This window comes from Pyrgilauda ruficollis, unplaced genomic scaffold (assembly GCF_017590135.1).
Source record: "Pyrgilauda ruficollis isolate IOZ18807 unplaced genomic scaffold, ASM1759013v1 scaffold21, whole genome shotgun sequence".
NCBI lineage: Eukaryota > Metazoa > Chordata > Aves > Passeriformes > Passeridae > Pyrgilauda > Pyrgilauda ruficollis.
Window position 1 is genome coordinate 1339039 of NW_024520318.1, and position 20022 is coordinate 1359060.

General features: G+C 43.1%; 1 protein-coding gene across 1 annotated transcript in view; it reads left to right on the forward strand.

Annotated features, from left to right (window-relative positions):
* Positions 1-20022, forward strand: part of RSRC1 (arginine and serine rich coiled-coil 1) — a 94444-nt gene that overhangs the window by 53685 nt on the left and 20737 nt on the right. Inside the window, exon 7 of the mRNA XM_041467986.1 lies at positions 4784-4835. Coding sequence (XP_041323920.1) covers positions 4784-4835 — 52 coding nt within the window. The remainder of the gene's footprint in view (positions 1-4783; positions 4836-20022) is intronic.

The following is a 20022-nucleotide window of genomic DNA, read 5'->3' on the forward strand; positions in this document are numbered from 1 at the left end:
GAGCCACATTCCATAGCCAGGCTCTCCCTTCACTGTGGTGTTGGTGGCTAATTAAGATGGACTCTTCCCTTCATCACTGATCACATTTTCGGTGGCCTTTGCATAAATTAAAATTTCAGGTTTTCTGCCCGTTGTTTTGGTTAATGATTTCTCTTTCCTAATTAGCCCATCCCTGATGCTGGATTCTTTATTTCTGTTGAAATACCAAGAGCATCTGTGAATTCCATGGACAAAAATTGCCATTATTCCATGTTTTACATGATTTTTCTCCACTTACAGTTCACTTTGATAAATTTAAGATGATTTTTTTGGGAGCAGGTGAATCTGTATCCAGTCAGGACACTCCTACCATAGCCTAGTCCTGGGTAGTGTTGTTGATTAATTGTATCAGAGGAAAAACTCCGACATAAATATAATTTTACCATCCAATCTTTTCAACAGATTTATGTCTGAAAATGCAGGGGTTTAATTCAAATAGTGCCAGATGTGCTTATTATATTTCTGTGCTATTAATTCAGATTAGGGATTCTTCTGTGGGATTTTATTTTTATGTTTTTAATGTGAAAACTGTTCCTCTGTCAGTCTGGAATTGACATCCTCAAAGACTTATATAAGGAAAAGATTACAACTGCAAATTCTCAATCTCCTTTGGTTTTATTTTTATTTTAGTCTTTTATTCTCCTCTGAAGTGTTGTCTTAGACAAATAAGTATTTTCAGTTTCTTTATTAATTTTTTTTTTTAATCGCCCAAAGAGGAATAAATGGCAGGAAAGGATTGCAGCATTCCTATGATAAACCTGTCCCACAATATTTTCCCTAATTTGATCAAAATCTGTTTAAAAGCTGGCTGGGCTTAGGCTCCTTTGTTGCTCTCTCCTGTTGGGATTTGCTGGAAGTGTGATATAAAATTGCAGGTGGAGGCAGGCCCCTGACTTACAGAATAAATTCAAATATAATTTTAGGTGTATCCCCTCTGTTTGATTTCTTCCCCTCACTGACACTTGAGGTCTCTTTCTGCTGCCCACAGCCCCAGACTGGGATTTCTCTGCAAGCCAAACATGGAATTAAGATTTCAGGTAACAGGTTTTCCTGGGAATGGGGAGGGCTGGAGTTGTCTTTATCAAATACAGAGAGAAAATAATTGTGTAAAAACCCCCAAAACTGATCACCATCACCAGAAGTTTGTTGGGCTTTTATCCAGATGTTTTGAGACAGGAAAGTCCTGCAGGTAATTTTTTTCCCAGCAGTGTCAGGGATGAGCAGGAGGAGTGGAACCTGTCCAGTTTTAGCACATCTCAGCCGTTTTCCATGGGAAATTCCATAATGATAAAAATTCAGAAAGGCATTGAGCATTGCAACTCAAACTGCTGCAGCCTCATGACCTGCTGGAATCCTGGGATAAAAGTTTTCCAGGGCTGCCAAGAGCCACGTGCTCTGCTCCACAAAATTCCCAGGGGCTGGCTCCAGCAGAAACTTGGACTCTCTCTATAAACTTCGTGTTTCTCAATTTTTTTTCCTCAGTGTTCTCAAGTTTTGACTTTAATATTGTTTCCTCTGTCAAGAACTGTACCATTCATCCAAAATAGCAGGAATAATTTAAAAAAATACATTCTAAAGCTGAATTCAAGTGTTTTAATCTATTAATTAATTGACAAGCTGAATCTCCCTTGAAATGGAATATTTGGGAAGCCAACTATGGCTCTCCTGCCCATTACACTCAGCACTTGTTTCGTGGAGCTGTGAGTGGCAAGCAGCTTTTGTGGGGATTTTTACACAAAACCTACCAAATTTCAAGTTGCGAGTCTGGTTTAGTGTAATTTTATTAAAATAACTATTTATGAAAGGAGTAGTGATGGAATGCAGTGGATGAACTGCAAAGAAATACAAGTTAAGGGTTGTGCTGTGTCTTCATAAATCAGCTGCCATTAAAAATTGAGTGATCCAATCCAATTTTTCCCTGAAATATTGAAAGCAGTTTTTAATCCACAGAGGTGTTTCTGGTTGATGGTGTCCTATGGAATCCCATCCTCTTCTGAGCTGGGATTCCAGTGTCTCACCAGGCACTTTTGAACACGTGTAAAATTCATTGCTGGGGATGACCTTGGGTCATTTTACAGTGTGCTTGTTAAGGAATTTTAGGGAATTCCTCTCCTGCTTTTACAGTCAGTGGGCTCCTTCACCAGCTGCCACTAGAAATACTTTTATTTTTCCTTTTACTCTCTTTGAATTCTCTTCCTTCTGTGTTATGCTTAAGACCATAAGGAAAGTACAAGGGTTTATTTTGCTCGACATCACTCTTGGTAATGCTTCCTCCACCAATCGTTTCACCATTTTGAAGTTTCCTGAGGCTCTTGCTGAATTTTTTCACTTAATGGTCCCCTAAATCAATACTGACCTCGGGTAGCTGCTTGTTCTCACACATTGCTCCCGGCTTGTTTGAGGCTCTAATTGTGGTTTTCAGCTGAAATCCCCTCTGTCCTTTCTTCTCCGAGTGCTGGCCTCATCCACCAGTTGGAGAGATGTTTTCTGGGGCCAAGCCAGTCACCTTTATTTCAGAATCCTCCTTTCACTCCTTGGCTGGGGCTTATTGATTGATGAAAAGGTGTCTGTGCCGAGTTCTCCCGTGGAGTAATTAACACCTGGGGCGAGGGCAAAGGGGAAGATGCCTCCAGAGCAACTGCCTGGGCTGCTCCCAGTGGGAGACTGCTGAGGAAAATAAGAATTTGAGTCTTCCCTCCCTTACACCAAGGAGGCACATCCATAACTCCATGGGAGGAGCGGGAAAAGGTGTTTGGAGCTCCTGAGAGCAGCGGGATCAGTTGTGGAGCTCCGTGTTTAGTGCTGGGAGTGACATCTGTGCAGCTGCTGCTGCTCCCTCCTCCTCCTCTGGAGCCTGCTTGGCGTTTGCTCTTCATGGAGCTCTTTGGGCCTGCTGGTGCTGGACACAGATATCCTAAAGCTGCCAGTGGAACATCTTTCTCCAGTCAGTGGTGCTGAACAGATGCGTGGCCAGCAAGAAGGGATCCAGGGATCTGAGAGATCCAGGGGTTTTTTGGTTAAATATCTGAAGTGGATAACTGCTGTAGGAATAGGAAGTTGTGTTTTGGGGATGCCAGAGCCCACCTGATGCATGAGGTGCACAAAGAGTTGGGCTGTTCACGTGCAGATGTGAGCACAGGTGGTGTTTGACACCAAATACTTTTCCTTCTCTGCTTGTCCGGCAAAGTTTTGCCAAACTCTGTAGCCATGATATTATGAAAAATCCTTTGCTGGGATTTTTCCTCTCCTGAGAAGCTGAACTCAACTAATGCTGGTGGGATTTTTTAGATTTACAATTGTCATGGAATGGAGAAACCACAAAGCCAAGTAAAGCTTCTCTGAAACTGAAGCTGGGCAAGTTGGTTCTGGATAAAAAGCAGATCTTTCCCTTTCTCTCCTTCCTCTCCCCCCGTGACCTACTGAAGATGCCAGAACAGATTGCAGTGATTAGTTCATGGCAAGAAGAAGAAATGTGAAGATAATTTATGATCAATTTCAAGATGTTTCTTGCTGCCACCAGGGTTAGTGGTCAGGTCTGATGGTAGGATCCATATTGCAGCTATAATAATAAAAAATTCTGCCCAGTAGTTTTGGATTTATGCAAACAGTAAAAATCAGTAAAACAGTAAAAATCTGAACTAAAAATAATCGATCTCTATACAATCAAAATGTGGATCTTCATTTAAATTACATTTAATGCAGCATCTCTCTTATTGGAAGGAGCAGTGTGTAAATTCTTGGAGTAGAAAGGGAATTGTTCTATCATTGTCAGCCTCTCCTCGTGGGTGTGGATGAGGGTGGTGAGGCCATGCAGAGCATCACCAGTTGGGACGCTGATGGCAAAGAGCTCTGCCTAATTAAAATCATGGAGTCATGGCATGGTTTGGGTTGTAAGGGATCTTAAATCCCATCCCATCCCCTGCTGTGGGCAGGGACACCTTCCACTGTCCCAGGCTGCTCCAAGCCCCATCCAACCTGACCTTGGGCACTGCCAGGGATCCAGGGGCAGCCCCAGCTTCTCTTGTCTGAATTTTCCTATTTCATTTTCCCTTTTGCAGCCGTTTAGGCTCTTGAGAAGAGTTTCCCAAGCTGCAAAACGCCACCAAAAATTCCCGTCAGGTTTTGTTTTTAGTGCCGAGCAGAAACCTCCCAAACTTCTCTGACACTTCCAGAAATAATCAACTTCTGAACTCCGTGACAAATAGGGTTTGTGTATCAATTTAACTGTGGCAACGTTTGAGTGGCTTCACATTGAGAGGGATGGCAAAGGCATTGGACACAGTGCAACATCACTGGGGTGATTAGCATAGTGGGGCCACAGCCAACATTGTGATCCTCAAGCCAACAGATGTGCAGCAATACCTTCAGGAGAGGGAAAATCACCCCAGATAAGAGCAAAGTGTGAAAAACTCGCCGCATTAATCACGTTAAAGCCAGTTTTGGGGCGTTTTGTGGAGCTGTGTGTTTGTGTGGAACGGGGTCACCCAGGAGCCAGGCAGGATTTGGGGTTGGAGGGCTGGGAGAGGAGCTGGGCGTGGACTGGTCATGGTGCCAGCTCGTGGGGATGCTGCTTTGGGTCAGTTCTGAACATTTCCTTGGTAATTCCTCCCTCAGTGTTTCCAGTCTGGGAGTTCTGTGGCTGGTGTGGAGGCAGGAGCTCTCTGGGGGTGGGAATGTCCCATGGAGTGTCCCATGGAGTGTCCCGTGTCCAACCAGGTGTGAGCTGATCCATCCTCTCTTGCAGACTCCTGCTGAACAGGCCAAAGCCAGGCTGCAGCTGGTTCTGGAGGCAGCTGGTGAGTAAATGACAATCTTCAACACTTTGCTTCGTTTTTGGGCTGTCAGGTGGGATTTTATCCCTTCGTGTTTGGCAGATGCTGATCCCGTTCTCCGCAGCTCACTTAAATTGCAGGTTAAAGTTAAATTGGTTTGCATCGTTGTTGGTACTTAGTAAAGCCCTTTTAGGATATAAAAATAAGCCTTTTTTTACACTAAAACCTCATGTTTGTCCTCTGGCTCTTGCTGCTACTGAGACATTGTTCTGTGCTCTCAAAATTTTGATTTTGTTTATTTTTTTTACAATTTTCTTTATGTTTTAGCATTGTTTTAAATCAGTACAAGTATATGCATATATATTTCCCCCCCTCTTTATTCTGTGCTCTCAAAATTTTGATTTTATTTTTTTTGCAATTTTCTTTATGTTTTAGCATTGTTTTAAATCAGTACAAGTATATGCATATATATTTCCCCCCCTCTTTTGGAAACCCTTTTGTGAGGAATCTCCTCACATTGCTGATGTATTTCTTTTTCCAAAATCCATCCAGCCTTTTGCATTGTCTTTCTTCCAATACATTCCTTGTTCTCCAGAACTTTTAATAAATCTTTGAAGCATGTAATTATGAAATGGATGTGACAGCCCTGACCTCAAAAGCACAATTTGTGTATTCTGCTGCCATCGATCACATCTCATTTTTTAATTTCACACCTGGGAGATGTACAAAAGATAACTGAGGGTTGTATATCATCGTGACCTGGGCTCCAAAATTTTCCAAAGCTTATCAAAGGTCTGTGACATTATTAAATTTAAATATCCACCACTGAGGGCTGGATCTTAGATTGAAGCTGCATGTTGTTCATAAGGAACAGAAGGGATTTAATATCTTTGTGTCTCTTACAATCCAAAATACAGAATTAAGTTCCTTCCTGGCTTTATTCAAGTCTTGGTCATCCCAGGCATTTATGGGATCATCCCCCACCTTCTCCCCAAGTCATGCATTCAGTCAATTAAATTTAATTTTTATTTAATTGCTGTGAGAAGAGGCTGGAAATGTTGGTAAATGTTGTTTCAATATATTTTTGTGTGTTTACTCCTTGCAAAATCAGCACCTTTTTATTCAAGTCTTGGTCATCCCAGGCATTTATGGGATCATCCCCCACCTTCTTCCCCAAGTCCTGCATTCAGTCAATTAAATTTAATTTTTATTTAATTGCTGTGAGAAGAGGCTGGAAATGTTGGTAAATGTTGTTTCAATATATTTTTGTGTGTTTACTCCTTGCAAAATCAGCACCTTTTAGTCTTCAAACTTCAAAATCAATTTCTGCCGAGCCATTACCCAGCAGCTTTTTGAGGAGCTGGGGCTCAGCAGGTTCATTGCTGCTGTGGTGATGTTCTGTTTGAATATAATTGAAATTAATTCTGTACTTCAGTAATGGGGAGTAGAGCTGTTGCTGGTGTGCACAGGGCTCTGTGCAGGCTCCATCCCAAGCTTGGGCATGAGCTCATGGAATATCTGTGCACCTTGTAGGGATTGCTCCAACCCCGCTGAGCGGGACTGGGAGGCTGTGCTGTGTTCCCAGTGGATTGTCCGTGGATCTGGTGTTGAAGAGATGCTGCTCCTCCCTGGTTTGGACAGGCAAAGCAGGGGCTCCAAATCACCTGCAGGGGTTGTAGGGACACTGGGGACATCCCTGCTGACATGGTGGAATCATGGAACGGTTTGGGCTTTAAATCCCATCCATCCCACCCCTGCCATGGCAGGGACACCTCCCACTGTCCCAGCCCCAGTGTCCAACCTGGCCTGGGACACTGCCAGGGATCCAGGGGCAGCCACAGATGCTCTTGAATTCCCTGTTTGTATTTCCCTGTCTAAATTTCCCTTGTGGAGATATTTAGGATCTTGAGAAAAACCTGCTTTTAGAATTTAACCTAGATATTTTTTTAGAAAATAGCAGCTGCTGTCTCTGAAAGGCAGAAATCAGCAAGTAGTAAAACAGGCTCTTACTACTGAGATATTTTTTCCCGTGGTGTATTTGGGGATAGGAATTGTGGCTCTGGTCTCTCATTAGGAGAGCAGGTAAAATAAAAAATAGTCACCTGTGTCTGTGGGAGAGGAGGTTAAGATGGCCATTTTTATATTTAGGTTGTACAGTGATTAGGAAGTTTTTCTCCCAAGTCCTGCATTCGTGCTGACTTCATTGAATTTATTTTTTTTTAAGTGTAAATTAATGTCAGTGTTTTGTTCTTATTAAGCAGGGCTATATTGGGAGGTAGTCAGACACTTTAATTATCGAGACAACTGAGTTTTGATTTATAAAACCCTTCATTCCTCAGAAATTTTTGTAACTATATAACTATAGTTATATATATATAACTATATATATAGTTACATAGTTATATATAACTATATATAGTTACATATAACTATATATATATAGTTATATATATATATAACCAGCTATAACTTCATATTTTCATGATTTATTGAATTGAATTTATTGAATTATTGAGGTGCCAGGGAGCCTTTTTAGGCTCCTCTGACAACCTCCCACAAGTCGCCGTGCCCGAGCAGATGTTAAGCAGGCAATAGTTGAATGTTAATTTGGAGAGGGTGGGATGTTTAAGCCCATCTGAAGTATGTTCCATGTGGGCCTTCCAGACTGAGCGACAATACTTTGTCTCTTGGGAGAATTTCCAAGCTAAACCTCTTTCTTTTCCTCGCTCTATATGGACTCTCTCAAGTCAGTATAAAGCAGATCATCCCTGGGCTAAAGCTCTCCAGCTTTTGTTAGCGGGCTCTGTAGGGCTGTAATTAGGCCTCCTGGCAGGCCCTGCCGGCCAGTTAATGGTCATATGGAGTTTTTCTGAGGCAGACTGGCTTTGTGTAAATCCTTGCTCACCATCTCCTTCTGGGTCACTTCCTACCAGGCCGGGGCTTTGTGCCCTGCCCCACGGGCGGACGGGGAGCAGCGTCCCCTGACCAGCGCCGGCTCCGGGAGCGCCGCACAATCCACCCGGATAATCCCCAGTGTAAACAGAGGATTTAGCTCAGCTTCTGTCACTTACAGTTGCCAAACCACTTGGGTGTCTGTGATTTCTTTCCCAGCCTTCATTACCGAGGGACGGAGAGGATGCGAGCTGGGGGTTTGTGCCGAGCGTGGCTCCCGGCGCTGGTTTTAGGGAGAAGTTTCAAATCCGAAATCCCAAGCTTAGGGCAAACCTCAGAACCTGAAAGCTGCTTAGTGCCTACTGTAAATTATATGGCACCTGTGCTTTCTCATAAAGATTAAAGTATGGATGAGTATTCCCAAAATGTCAATAAATTCCCGTGGAACAGCACGGGGATGTTTCAAACTATCGACGCTGCCGCCTCTTCCAAAGGCTCCGGGAGCTTTTCCATGGTGCTAAGCAGAAATTTCTTACTCTCCATCTAAAGATGATGACAAAAGGCAATTGATCTGGATTTTCAAAGGTCTAGAGTTGAAATAAGTGACTGATGTATTTTTGGGATCTGCATTTCAATCTCTGGCTGAAAGAGCAGTCAAGAATGGGGCGTTTTGTGCAAAGAATTCGCCGAGTTTGTTTAAAGGAAACTTCGGGACCGAGGCGCTAAATGTGAGGTGATGAAAATGGGGGAATACAAATCCCAAACATTTACCATTTATCAGATCCAATTCTGGATGTTGGATATTTAACTCATCATCTTTGAATTATGCTGTCAGTTTGCTGCCTTTAATTTTGTACCCTGCATCTTTATTGTATTTTACATATTCCTCAAAGAGAATGGGATACGATGAGTACCTCGGCCTTAACTGTGGCAAATACAAACGTTTTATAGTTCTGACTGCTTTTTTTTTTTTAATCTACCCATTCTACCAGGAGTTATTGAGGAGAAAAAGCCTGATTTGCACTCAGTGCCTGATAAATATGGGCAAATATTCTCTGCTTTTGGGTATCAAAATGGCTCATAACAGATGTGGCTGAAAGGACCACATACGTGGACTGTATGATTTTAGTCTGGTGGAACTAATAGGATCACTTGCTACTTTATAGATTCTTGCTTTTCTTTTACTTTAATAAAAACTGTTTAGTTAAATAGGTTGGCCTCTGTTTTGCTCTTTTCTAGCTATGCAAAGCAGTGAGGCGGGCAGGTGGCAACAAGTATGAGAAATTTCCTTTTATTGGGGCTTCTTTTCAACTGCCAAATTTATCAAATGTTTATGGATTTCTCGTTTTGATGATGGTTTTCTTTCAGTTTTCTTATTTGTGTTCTTTCCACTGAGAACTCGCTGGCTTTAATTTAAATTTCTAATTATGCAATGAATTTTAGGAGGGTGGATAACATGTGCTACTATATACACACAAAGAATGAAATAATATTTAACATATTTTACTTGTTCTGTGGAAATTTAAACCAGGCTTTAAAAATAATTCTTGCCCCAGAAATTGTAAGAATTTAAACTTTTCAGAAGCTTAAAAGTTCTGAATATGGAAAAAATATTCAGTTGCTGTGTAGGTTTGATTTAATATAAAATACTAATTTTTATCAATTTCCAATATTTGTTTTGAGTAGTGGCAGTTGACACTTTAGATAATTGAATTTTGCTTCTATTTATATAAAAATCTCTCTTTGGAGAGCAAAGGAATCTTTCTTGAATCATGTTTTCTTTTTTGACTCATGTTTGAATCATCAAATTCTTCCTTGAATCATGTTTTCTCTTTGTCACAAATGTGGATGGAGGTGCTACAGAGTGTTTTGAGGGTGTTTTGTGGAGCGTTTTCTGAACCCCCACCAAGGAGAGGAATTTTCATCCCTTGTGAGTCTTCACCAGTTTGGGAAGTTTGTTCTGTTCCCTGTGCCAAAGGAAAATAAACTGGAATTTCCTTGGGAAGAGCCTCAGCAGTGATGGCCCAAACACCTTCTCTTCATGTCCTGCTCTAGGGCCACCTGAGATTCCAGAATTAGGGAATGGTTTGGGTTGGAAGGACCTTAAATCCCACTGGCTCCAGAGGGGAGGTTTATCCTGTTCTTGGACACCAGCTAATTTAGGAAATCCAGCTAATTATGGAGTTAATGAACCCAGTTTTTAGGTCAACTGCTGATTCCTGCTCAGCAGATTTTGGTGTCAAAACCCATTTCAGTGACAGCATCAGGAGAAAGAACGCTTGTAAGAGCTCTCAGCAATAGAAGAGTTAAACAATAATTTAAAAATCAAGGTGTGCATTAGAAGAAGTAGCTGTTTTTTATATTATATGTTTGATGGGAATTTCAGGTGTTTTGAGACTGAATTTCAGAAAATTCAGGAAGTTTTTGAGCTCACCTGGGTGCTCCACACCCATGAGCCTCACAGCCAAGCTGGACAGAGACATTTCTTCAGCCATTCCTTGCCCCTGAGCTCTTGGCAGAGCTTCATAATCTCATTAGAGTTCTAAAAAAAAAAGAGAATTTCTGCACACAAAGTGACAACTGTAGAAAAAAGAGTCTTTCTCCAATTAATTGCTTTTTAAACATATTAAGGGTGTTGTCTTTACAAAATTTGTGATTTCTGATGTGCAGCTGGTTTGTGGTGAGCAAAATAAACACTTGGATAATTAAATAAAATAATTAAATAATTTCAGTTAATTTGCAGGATTGCAGTAAAAGTACAGGATTTTAATTGAGTGTAGGTAGAGAATAAATGTGTTTGAAATGAAATAATTCACTTTTGCAATGTATAAAATTCTCTTGGTGTCTAAAAGCTGTTCTCTTCAGGGACCTCTTTTAGGTTCTTACAAGAAAATAAAAAAAAATTGCTTTGAACCATTTTTGTAGAATATCAATTTGTTTTTAGAGTAAGAAGCCGACGAGGAGTTGTAGGGATGCCATAGTATAAACCAGAGCCTGTAAGTAGAATTTAGAGGAACTTTATTAGTTAATGAACATTTATTACCTTCAGAAATCATTCTAAAGCTTTTAGGATTTTTATTTTTTGATAGGTTTTTATCCAAGGTCTTTTTTTTTTCTTTTTTTTTTTTTTTTTTTTTTTTTTTGTGGCACCAAAAGTATCTCAGGCTTACGTGGTGCCTAATGGGTTTCTGTAATATTGCAGCATATGGGATCCAGGATTTTGATGCAAATCTCTGTGCTAATTATGTGCAGATGAATCTTGCAGGCCTGCTATTGATCTTCAGTCAAAGACAATTTTTCAGTTAGCTGAAGTTTTATATCAATTCATATTTAGCAACTTTGCTGTAATTTAATTATCCACTGGTTTGGCTGTGCAAACCATATGTGGTCGTGGGGCTCGTTTGTTTTTAGCAAGTCTTTTGGGAAATGTTATTTCTTAGTATTGATGGGGAAATATTTAGTTCTGGTGTTTTACATGGTCTGTCACAGCCTCCTCTCTGTCCAGCTGCCCTCTGTGGGCTCTGCTCATCCAGGCATTCCCAGGAATGGGTGTCAGGAGCTTTGTGCTGACAGTTTCCCTTGTAACATCCTTGGATGTTTAGATTTTCCACAAGTGGAAGTGGAGAGTGTTTTTATCCACTCCAATCCAAATTCCAGTGGTGGATTTTATAGCCTGAATGCCCAGAAAAAGGTTTTAAATTGCCCCATCTGCTCTGGCTGGTGCTGTTCTGGTGTTGGGGGCCTCCCTCATTTCCACGTGGGAAGTGTGCTGGAATCATCTTGCTGAAAGGAACCTATGGATTAGATTAAATTAAATTAATTACAAATCCCAGTGAGGGTGGGCAGGCCCAGGCTGCCCAGAGAAGCTGGGGCTGCCCCTGGATCCCTGGAAGTGTCCAGGGCCAGGTGGGACACTGGGGCTTGGAGGACCTGGGACAGTGGGAGGTGTCTCTGCCATGGCAGGGGTGGCACTGGCTGAGCTTTAGAGTCCCAACCCAAATAATTTCATCATTTTCTTCAAGTATTTCACAGGAAGTAGAAATAACTCCCTGCTGGTTTTGTGCTTTCCCCATCCATCCTTTCAGGAAAACCTGGAATGCCAGCACAGGAGTTGAGCGCTCATCCAGCACCTTGCTGTGTGCCTGCACCATCTCCTTGGAACTCCTGGATATTAATTTTCACAGGGACAGTATTTAATATGGGTAATAACCCCCTTGTTTTAGTTATTGAAAGCCCATTTATCACAACTTTATTAAACATGGAGAACTAAGTGTGCCATTTTGGCCAAGTGCTTTCGCTCGCTCGTGTTCTCTTTGTTGCCCCAAATGAATGAAATTAGAACAAACAATCTCCGAGTCATTTGTAATCAAGCACTGATTAATGGACTTTGGTTTCACAGCCATTATTCATTCAAGAACACCTGATATCTTTCCCATAAACAAATCGTGTTTGTCCAAATTAAGAAATTAAATGAAGCATTTGATGAGTTTATGATTGACCCTTCCAACTCGGAGCCCATTAGTCAACGTCGTTATCATGCAAAAGCGCCTGACTAATGTGCTGCCTGAATGTGCTGTGTGGATTTATTATGATTTCTGATTAATGCCTGCTGCAAGCCAGACCACGGGATTGTAATAATTCCTTGATTTCCATTTGAGGGGCCGCTGAAGATTTTCATCTGTGATGAAATGCATTTGTGTCCCATTAGATTTAGGGATGATTATGAGGTGTCGGCCAGATAAATCCTAGCGTGGAGCAGAGGGTGCTTGGCAAGGCTCTTCAGTCCTGGTGGGCTTTTTGTAAGGCTGCTGCCTGGCATTAGCAGGATTTTTGGGTGGTTTAAGGGGAGTTCTCAGACTTTTGCAAATGTGGGGGGTCATAGAGGTTGACAGAAACAAGATCCCCAACATATGTATATATGTGAAACATTTCTCCTCATACCTAAGAGGCTAATAAGAAAATGTTCTTTTATTTGCTTTTTGTTGTTTACGCACCCTTATTCTATGAATACCTAATATCTGTGGTTTTTAAAGTATTTTCTTGAGAGTGTTTGGTAACTTCAGTGACTTGGACAGGATTTTATACAACATTTTCTGCTGAAATAATGCTCCTGAAAAGCAGATGTCAAACTGCTGTAATAGTAAGTTTTACCACTCCTCCAAATGTGAAGCAAGGCAAGTTCACACCGAGTTAAATCTGCATCAGGTGATTTGAGCCCTGTTGCCACAAGCCCATGAAAGAATCCATTGGAAAGGGCAGAACAGCATTGTCAGTGAAAGGCAGCAGTAATGGAAACTCGTGTCCTTTTCCAATCTCTCATATTGATCACCCCAGCAAGGAAAAAAGAAGTGTTTCAAAATACAGCTTATGTGAAAAATCAAATTAGGTGCCTTTATTGCAGATCCTCCCTTTAATTCCAGTTCTGTTTCTCTTCTCTGTGCTGCACTGTGATTTATTATTGAAGATTTCTGAGCTGCTTTGTTTAAGCCATCCTGTATCCCCTTATCTTCTTAAAATACCCACTAAAACTATTTAATCAGTAGTTTCTTAAAGGTTTTGAGCATTTTGTGCTGCTGATCTGAAGCCCTTGGAGAGTTTTCTCTGAGAAATGTGAATGATTTTATAGTGATGAGTCTCTTTGAGCAAGAGGAAATTGTGGTTCCATTGGAGAGGGCTTGGAGCAGCCTGGGACAGTGGGAGGTGTCCCTGCCCCTGGAAGGGGATGGCACTGGATGGGCTTTGAGGTCCCTTCCAAGCCAAACCATCCTGGGGTTCTCATCTCTGCATTCCTGCCTTGCAGCAGCACTGGGTTTGTGGCTGCATTTTCTGGTTTTTTTCTCTGAAAAAAATTCTCTGCATTTTTTCTCTGGAAAAAAGCGTGGGCAAAGCCAAGGGGGAAAGGAAATTAGTTGTGCAGGAGTACATGGAATTCCAGACTGGTTTGGGTTGGAAGGGACCTTAAAGCCCATCTTGTTCCAGTCCTGCCATGGCAGGGTCCCCTTCCATGGGCCAGGGTCCCCTTCCACGGACCAGGCTGCTCCTTGGTCACCTCCAGGGCTGGGGCACTCTGTGCCAGTCCCATTAGAAATACATTATTTTAAATCAATTTCAATATTGCCTTTTGGCCTGTTTTGCCAGATTTCTCTGCAGTAGGGACTGAGTTCTAAAAGTTCATTTTCCAGCCTTTTTCCCAGTATTTTGGTGTATTTTGGTGCCCTTTCTCAGCGTGGCCGTGCCTCTCTGGGCCTTTCAGCTGGCCATTATTGACATTTTATTCCCAGGCTCGGCAGATAAACGTCCACATTCAGCTGGTGGAGGTGATTACGTGGGGCTGCCACCAAAGTTTTAACCATCAGTCACTGTACACTGCGCCAACAAATTCATAACCTCCTCTGTATTTGATTTTAAAAAAATAAACCCAACCAACTTTTGCTTTCCCCAGTTCAATAACTCCCTAGAAATGTGCTTTTATACAGTGTAACTCATACAATCCTGCACGGGCTTATAAATTGAAATCCCGCTTTTTTCGGACGTTCCTGCCTGGATGACTGATGGCTGTGTGTATTTGCCATAAAATTTTAATTATGACAGAGTTATGAATCACTGCTCTCGCTGGTTAAAGTGTTAAAAAATGATGGGTTTGTTGTTTATTAAACTTGGGAGCGTGGAGGAAGAAAATGGAAAAGGTTTGGAGTTGTGTGGGCTGGATCCCAGTTCCTCGGGAGCAGCCCTGGAGCTGATTTGGGATGTGCCCTTCCCTCCCTGGGCTCTGCTGCTGCCCAGGGTGACAAATGCCATGGATTTTATTGCTTTATCTTCCCGTGGCTGTCCTGGGTGGGGTTTGCATCATCCCATCCCTGGGGATCAGGGCTGTGGCTGCAGGAATAGCAGAGCAGCCCCGCTCCTTCCCCGGGTGAGCACGGGGATGAAACCAAGGTGTTCACTCAGAAACGCCAAATATTGAGAAAATATCAAGGGGCTCGAACCAGAGCTGTGCAGAGCTTTCAGTGTAAGGTGGTTTTTATTGAAAGTGTCAGGTTTTGTTACCAATATCAGTGTGTTTCAACACCAATTCCCTTAGAACATCACAGCGCTCAGTATTTACCATTTTTTTTCCCAAATTTTAGGCAGCCAACGTGTGCAGCATCACCTGATGTGTATGGCACGTGAGGAGCTGCTTTAAAGGACCCCACTCTGACTTTTTCTGCCTTAAAATCAGCTTTATTTGGTTTCCTCTTCGGCCTGGCTGGCAGGGCAGGGCTTTTCCTCACAGACAGAGGAACAGCTTGGATGGTTGCAGGGTTTTCATCCCTGGGGGACGATCCAGGCTGGGCTTTTTAGGGATGTGCCATTTGGGCATGAGCAGGGAGAGCACCTGGGGAATAGGGGATGAATGGGGGGAGCTGGGGCAGCGGGGGCCCATTAGTGCTGCCCGCTCCTGCCACAGGCTGGGATAGGGCTAAATGAGTTTTAAAGGACAAAGCTGGAGGATTAGAGGGTCCTTTATGGTTTGATCCATGTGGAGTTGGGCCTGGTAATAAGGAACGTCACTGTTGTACTGTAAACGAAGGGAAAAGAATCCGAAATTCAAAATATTTGTAATTTCAGGAGTAGCATTGCATTTTTGCTTTCTCATGGACATGAAATGTTGTTTGACAGCATATTCTGTTTGCAGTTATTCATATTTAAATGTTTTAGTCACCTGCTATGGAAAGAAACTTTTAACAACTACATAAATAATTCTTGGAAATTGGACTGGATGGCCTTGAAGGTATTTTCCAACCTTAATGATTGTATTAGTTTATTTTTACTAAATTAAGTTTAAAATCAAAGCTCAGCTTCATTATTAATTTCAACTTACTTAATGTTTTTGTTAGTCTTGGTGAAAATAATGGATGTGTGTGTGTGTTCATGATACTTTTTTAATTGATTCAGCTGGTAACAAAGTAGTAAATGTTACTGTAACAAAGGAAAATACCAAAATATAAAGTACTAAATATTAAACACTAAAAAAAAGTCCAGTTTGGTGCTGTGAGGAATCAATGGCACTTGGAGGAAACCCATCATAAAGCTGGGGGAGGATTAAAACCATTAACCTCGCTCTCCTCGACTCCCTCCCTCCGAGCTCGGAATTTTCCATCAGAAAGGAGGGTTAGGGATCAATACGAAGATCTGTTGATAACGTTATATTAATTAGAGTAATCAAACCCACGCTTGGAGCACGCCAGCTGCGGGGAGGGGGAGCAGAGCAGAGTTCCATGGCTCTGAGCTGGACGGTTCCCAGCTCTGGCTGCCGTGGCCCTTGGGCTGGGGCAGTGCAGGCTCCCTGGGCTGCCATTCCCTGCCGGCAGAGCTGGAGTGAAGGGCTCCAGCCCTGTGGGGCTGCCTGGGCACGGATCAGCCTGGAGAGGGCAGGGATTGATGAGGGGATGGAGGACGGGGCTCTGGAGAGCGGGAGGAGCGCGCGGAACTCGGCTCCGGACACGGCGCGGCTGCAGCTGGCCCGACCCTGATCCCGACCCTCATCCCAACCCTGATCCTCATCCCAACCCTCATCCCAACCCTGATCCTGATCCCAACCCTGATCCTGATCCCAACCCTAATCCCGACCCTGATCCTGATCCCAACCCTCATGTGGCACAGGATGGGATTTAAGGTCCCTCCCAACCCAAACCATTCCATGGTTCTATGCTTGGGCGAGTGAGCAGTGCAATTAAAAGTGTGATTAACACAATCATCTTCATTAAAAAGCATAAATTCCATATAAAGGGTACCCAGACATTGTGTGGGTGCAGGTGCAAGTTCAGAGCCAGGTTCCTTCTGATGGATGGAGGATGGTGAGCCTCAGTGGTGCTCTGCTATGTGCCTTCCCTTTCCTCATGGTTAAAACCCTTAAACAATGACCTTTTAACATTTCAAATTGTTTCTGTTCTGTAAGAATGAGAGAAATGCCCTCCTGAAGTACCTGGCAGAGCTCTCCCATCCGAAGTTAAAGCTGGCTGGAAATGAAACCTAATTGGAGAAAGTTTATGGAAGTGCTGGTGTTGAATAAGGCTGCTTATTTATTACTTTGCTACAGCTTTATACAAATATATGGATGCACATGTGTCTGAGGGAAAATTATGCTGTCCAGACTTATGAGAGCCAGTTGGAATCTCTCAAGGTTGCAGATGAGCAGGGGAAATGCATGTGTATATTATCAGCTCCGTGCCCTTGGCGGTGGCTTCCTCCCCGATGACAAATCTTTCTTCCCTCCTCTCCTGGAAGTCAGTGCTTTGGTGGCTTTCTGTCTTGGATTTGTGTGTTTTCCCACTTGCTCTAATGGGCTCTACTCGAACTTTTAAAAACAAGCATTTATTTGAAATACATTAAGCAACACAGTACTTCGGAAAAAACGTTTGATACCCCAAATTCCTTCCTGAATTATTTAAGCGCCGCTGCAGCAAACTGTTTACTCAGGGATGTTCAGGCTGCTGTGTAGTAGGGGTGTAGTTTTCTTTTAATGCAGTTATTGAATTCCAACCCACAGAGCCTCTGGCGGGGTTCCAGGAGCGCTCTGCTGCGCCGAGTGAAGATAAATTGTTTGTTTTCAGCAGCATTTCTTCATCTTCATCACTTAATCTGCAATGAAATTTTACAGCCAGCCACTGAATATTTAAGCAATATATTTACCTCTTTTATCCTGGGGGAGTATTTAATGAGGCTGAGTACAGTAAATGGTTATAGGAGTTGAGGGTACAGGCTGGGAACGTGGAGTTTCCCATCCTCTTCTCCGCCGGGATGGGCTCGGCGTTCCCAAGGCTGTAATCGAGAGTGCGCTGGCATCGCCCGTGAGTCCTCCCCACAACTCTTCCCTTGACACACACTCCCCCTTTTGGTGCCAGATGTCAGGTTCTCCTGGCTGCCTGTCTCATGATCCTGCAGTTCCAGCTCGGTAAATCCTGGGACTTTGCTGCGCCCCCACCTCAAAGTTTTCCAACTCCGAGTTTTCCACCTTGTCCTTTCCTGATTTTCCAGTGCCCCGTTCAGTATCTTTGTGAGCTAACACTCCTTGGTGCTAATATTCTTTTTCTTTAACCGTGTCTTGGTGTTTATGCACTTACAGGGTTTTAAAAAAAAAATCTTTAAAAAGTGCTTTTTGATCTTTTTTGTATTTTGTTGTTCCATGAAGGTTTTTTATTAACACCGTGGTCAGAGTGGCAAAGGATAATACATAGGGTGAGCAAATTTCCTTCTTTCTTCAAAATATCCTCAAAAATGCTTCCTTGCACCACTGTTGGAATATTAATTGTGCTCCATTCTTGATTAAGTATGCTCCACTTACACGGCTTTATTCCTTACGTTTCCACTCCTGGTGTTTTGATTCGGTTGGGAAGCGGGAGCTGGAATTCCCGGAGCCCTCCCGAGGTGCTGGGGCTCCTCCCGGAGCTGTTCTGCTCTCAGCTGTGCCTGCTCCGTGCTTTATTGCTTCCTTTCCACAGCCACAGGAGTTGTCATCTACTTGATTTTCACTTAACGTGGCGATTCCTGACGTTGGGAAATTGGCAGATGAAAGAAGGGCTCGTTTGGAATCGAAGTTTTGGGAGTGAATTTTTCAAGTTTGCTGACAAGCTGTCAGGCTGAATTCTGCCCTTACCCCAGAAAGAAAAGCTGACTGTCATTGCCAATCTACAGCCTGTAATGACAATTGTATTTGAGGCACAGTGCCTTTTTTTTCCCCCAGAAATCATTTAAATAATTTGTCTTTGTGGTTATACTTTAAGCAAGGAAGTGTTTTTTGAATGAAAATGATTTATTTGTGGAATTAAATGGAGGAGCTGGTACGTTTTCATGTGAAGGTAGGTGGGTAGTACAAGATGAAGGTGATTTCTCATGCAGATGCAGGGGGTGGCTGGCAGATCCCCTGAGGACTGAGTGGCTGACAGATCTCCTGAGGATTTTGAGTGTTTCCTGGGAAGTGAGAGGTGGGATTTGGGGTGGGACACAGTCTGTGGAGCTGCAGGGCTTGGCTGAGCTCTGCTTACCGCAGGCTGCAGAACCTGGTGGTGGTTTGGGCTGAGATCCCAAGGAAAGGGAGCACTAAAGTCACTGAGAAGTAAAAAAGCAGCCTGAATTTGTCCTTCAGAATTTGTGTGATGGCTTTGAAAGCATTTCCATTGGGACTGCAGGGCCTGGGCAGGGACATGTCCCACTAGCCCAGGTGGCTCCAGCCCCATCCAGCCTGGCTTCCTCCTCTCACCTGCTCACCAGATCCATGCCAGCCCTGTCCATTGTCCTCTCCTTTCTCCACCCATGGTGTGCCATGGGGAAAGAAACAGCTCTGGAGCAAATACTGGCTGAAGAACAATTTAAATAAATGGAATCCAACTGGAGTTTCTCATAGGGGTCTTTTCTTGGTTTTCTGGTTGAGCTGGGAATTATTCCTGAAGGATATAGCAATAAGAGCATTCTTTACTCCATCAACTTTTATACATGGAATTTAATTTTTTGCTCCTAAATGTTGCTGCTTCTTTTGTCTCAGTAGTTTAGGGGCAGGTTTAACTCCAGGCCATCCTTTTACTTTCCCTAGCTCTTCATTCCTTGAGGAAGAGCAAGTTCTTCTTTTCTCATCAGCTGGAGGAAATGGCCTCAAGTTGCACTGGGGGAAGTCTGGATTAGGTTTGAGGAACAATTTTTGTCTGGAAGAGGTAGTCTGGCTTTGGAATGAGCTGCCCAGGGAAGTGGTGGAGTCTCCATCCCTGGAAGTGTTCAGAAAATGTGTGGATGTGGCACCTGGGAACAGGGCTAGTGATGGATCTGGCAGTGCTGGATCTACAGTTGGCCTTGGTGATCTTAGAGGGCTTTTCCAACCTTAATGGGCTCCTGATTCCATGATTCCCATTCCTGTCTCCTAAAGAAACTCACCTGGAAGGTGCCATTTGGACCATTCCCTGGGAATCACTGAGTTCTTCTGAGGGCTGATGTCCTCCCCAGGGCTGAACATGCGAGGTGACAGGAGCCACATCCACTTCTGCTGCTTTCCTGAGCCGGGCTGCAGGCTGGGGGAGCAGATCCGAGGTGAAACGTTGCTTGGTCAGGAGATGTCCAGGTGGATAATGTACAGCCTTTTCCGGGATGGAAACAAATCCTTGGAATATTTAACAGCAGACTCAGAAGCCAATTAATCCGTAGTGTTAAACCCTATTTAGATTGGATTTTTCCTCCAACGTGTGTTTGGGGGGGAAACTGTGGGAGAAAGAAAGAAATTAGGGATGCACTAAATAATAGATGAATGTACCTAGCCAAGATCTGCTGATTAAGTCTTCTTTAGGATTATTAT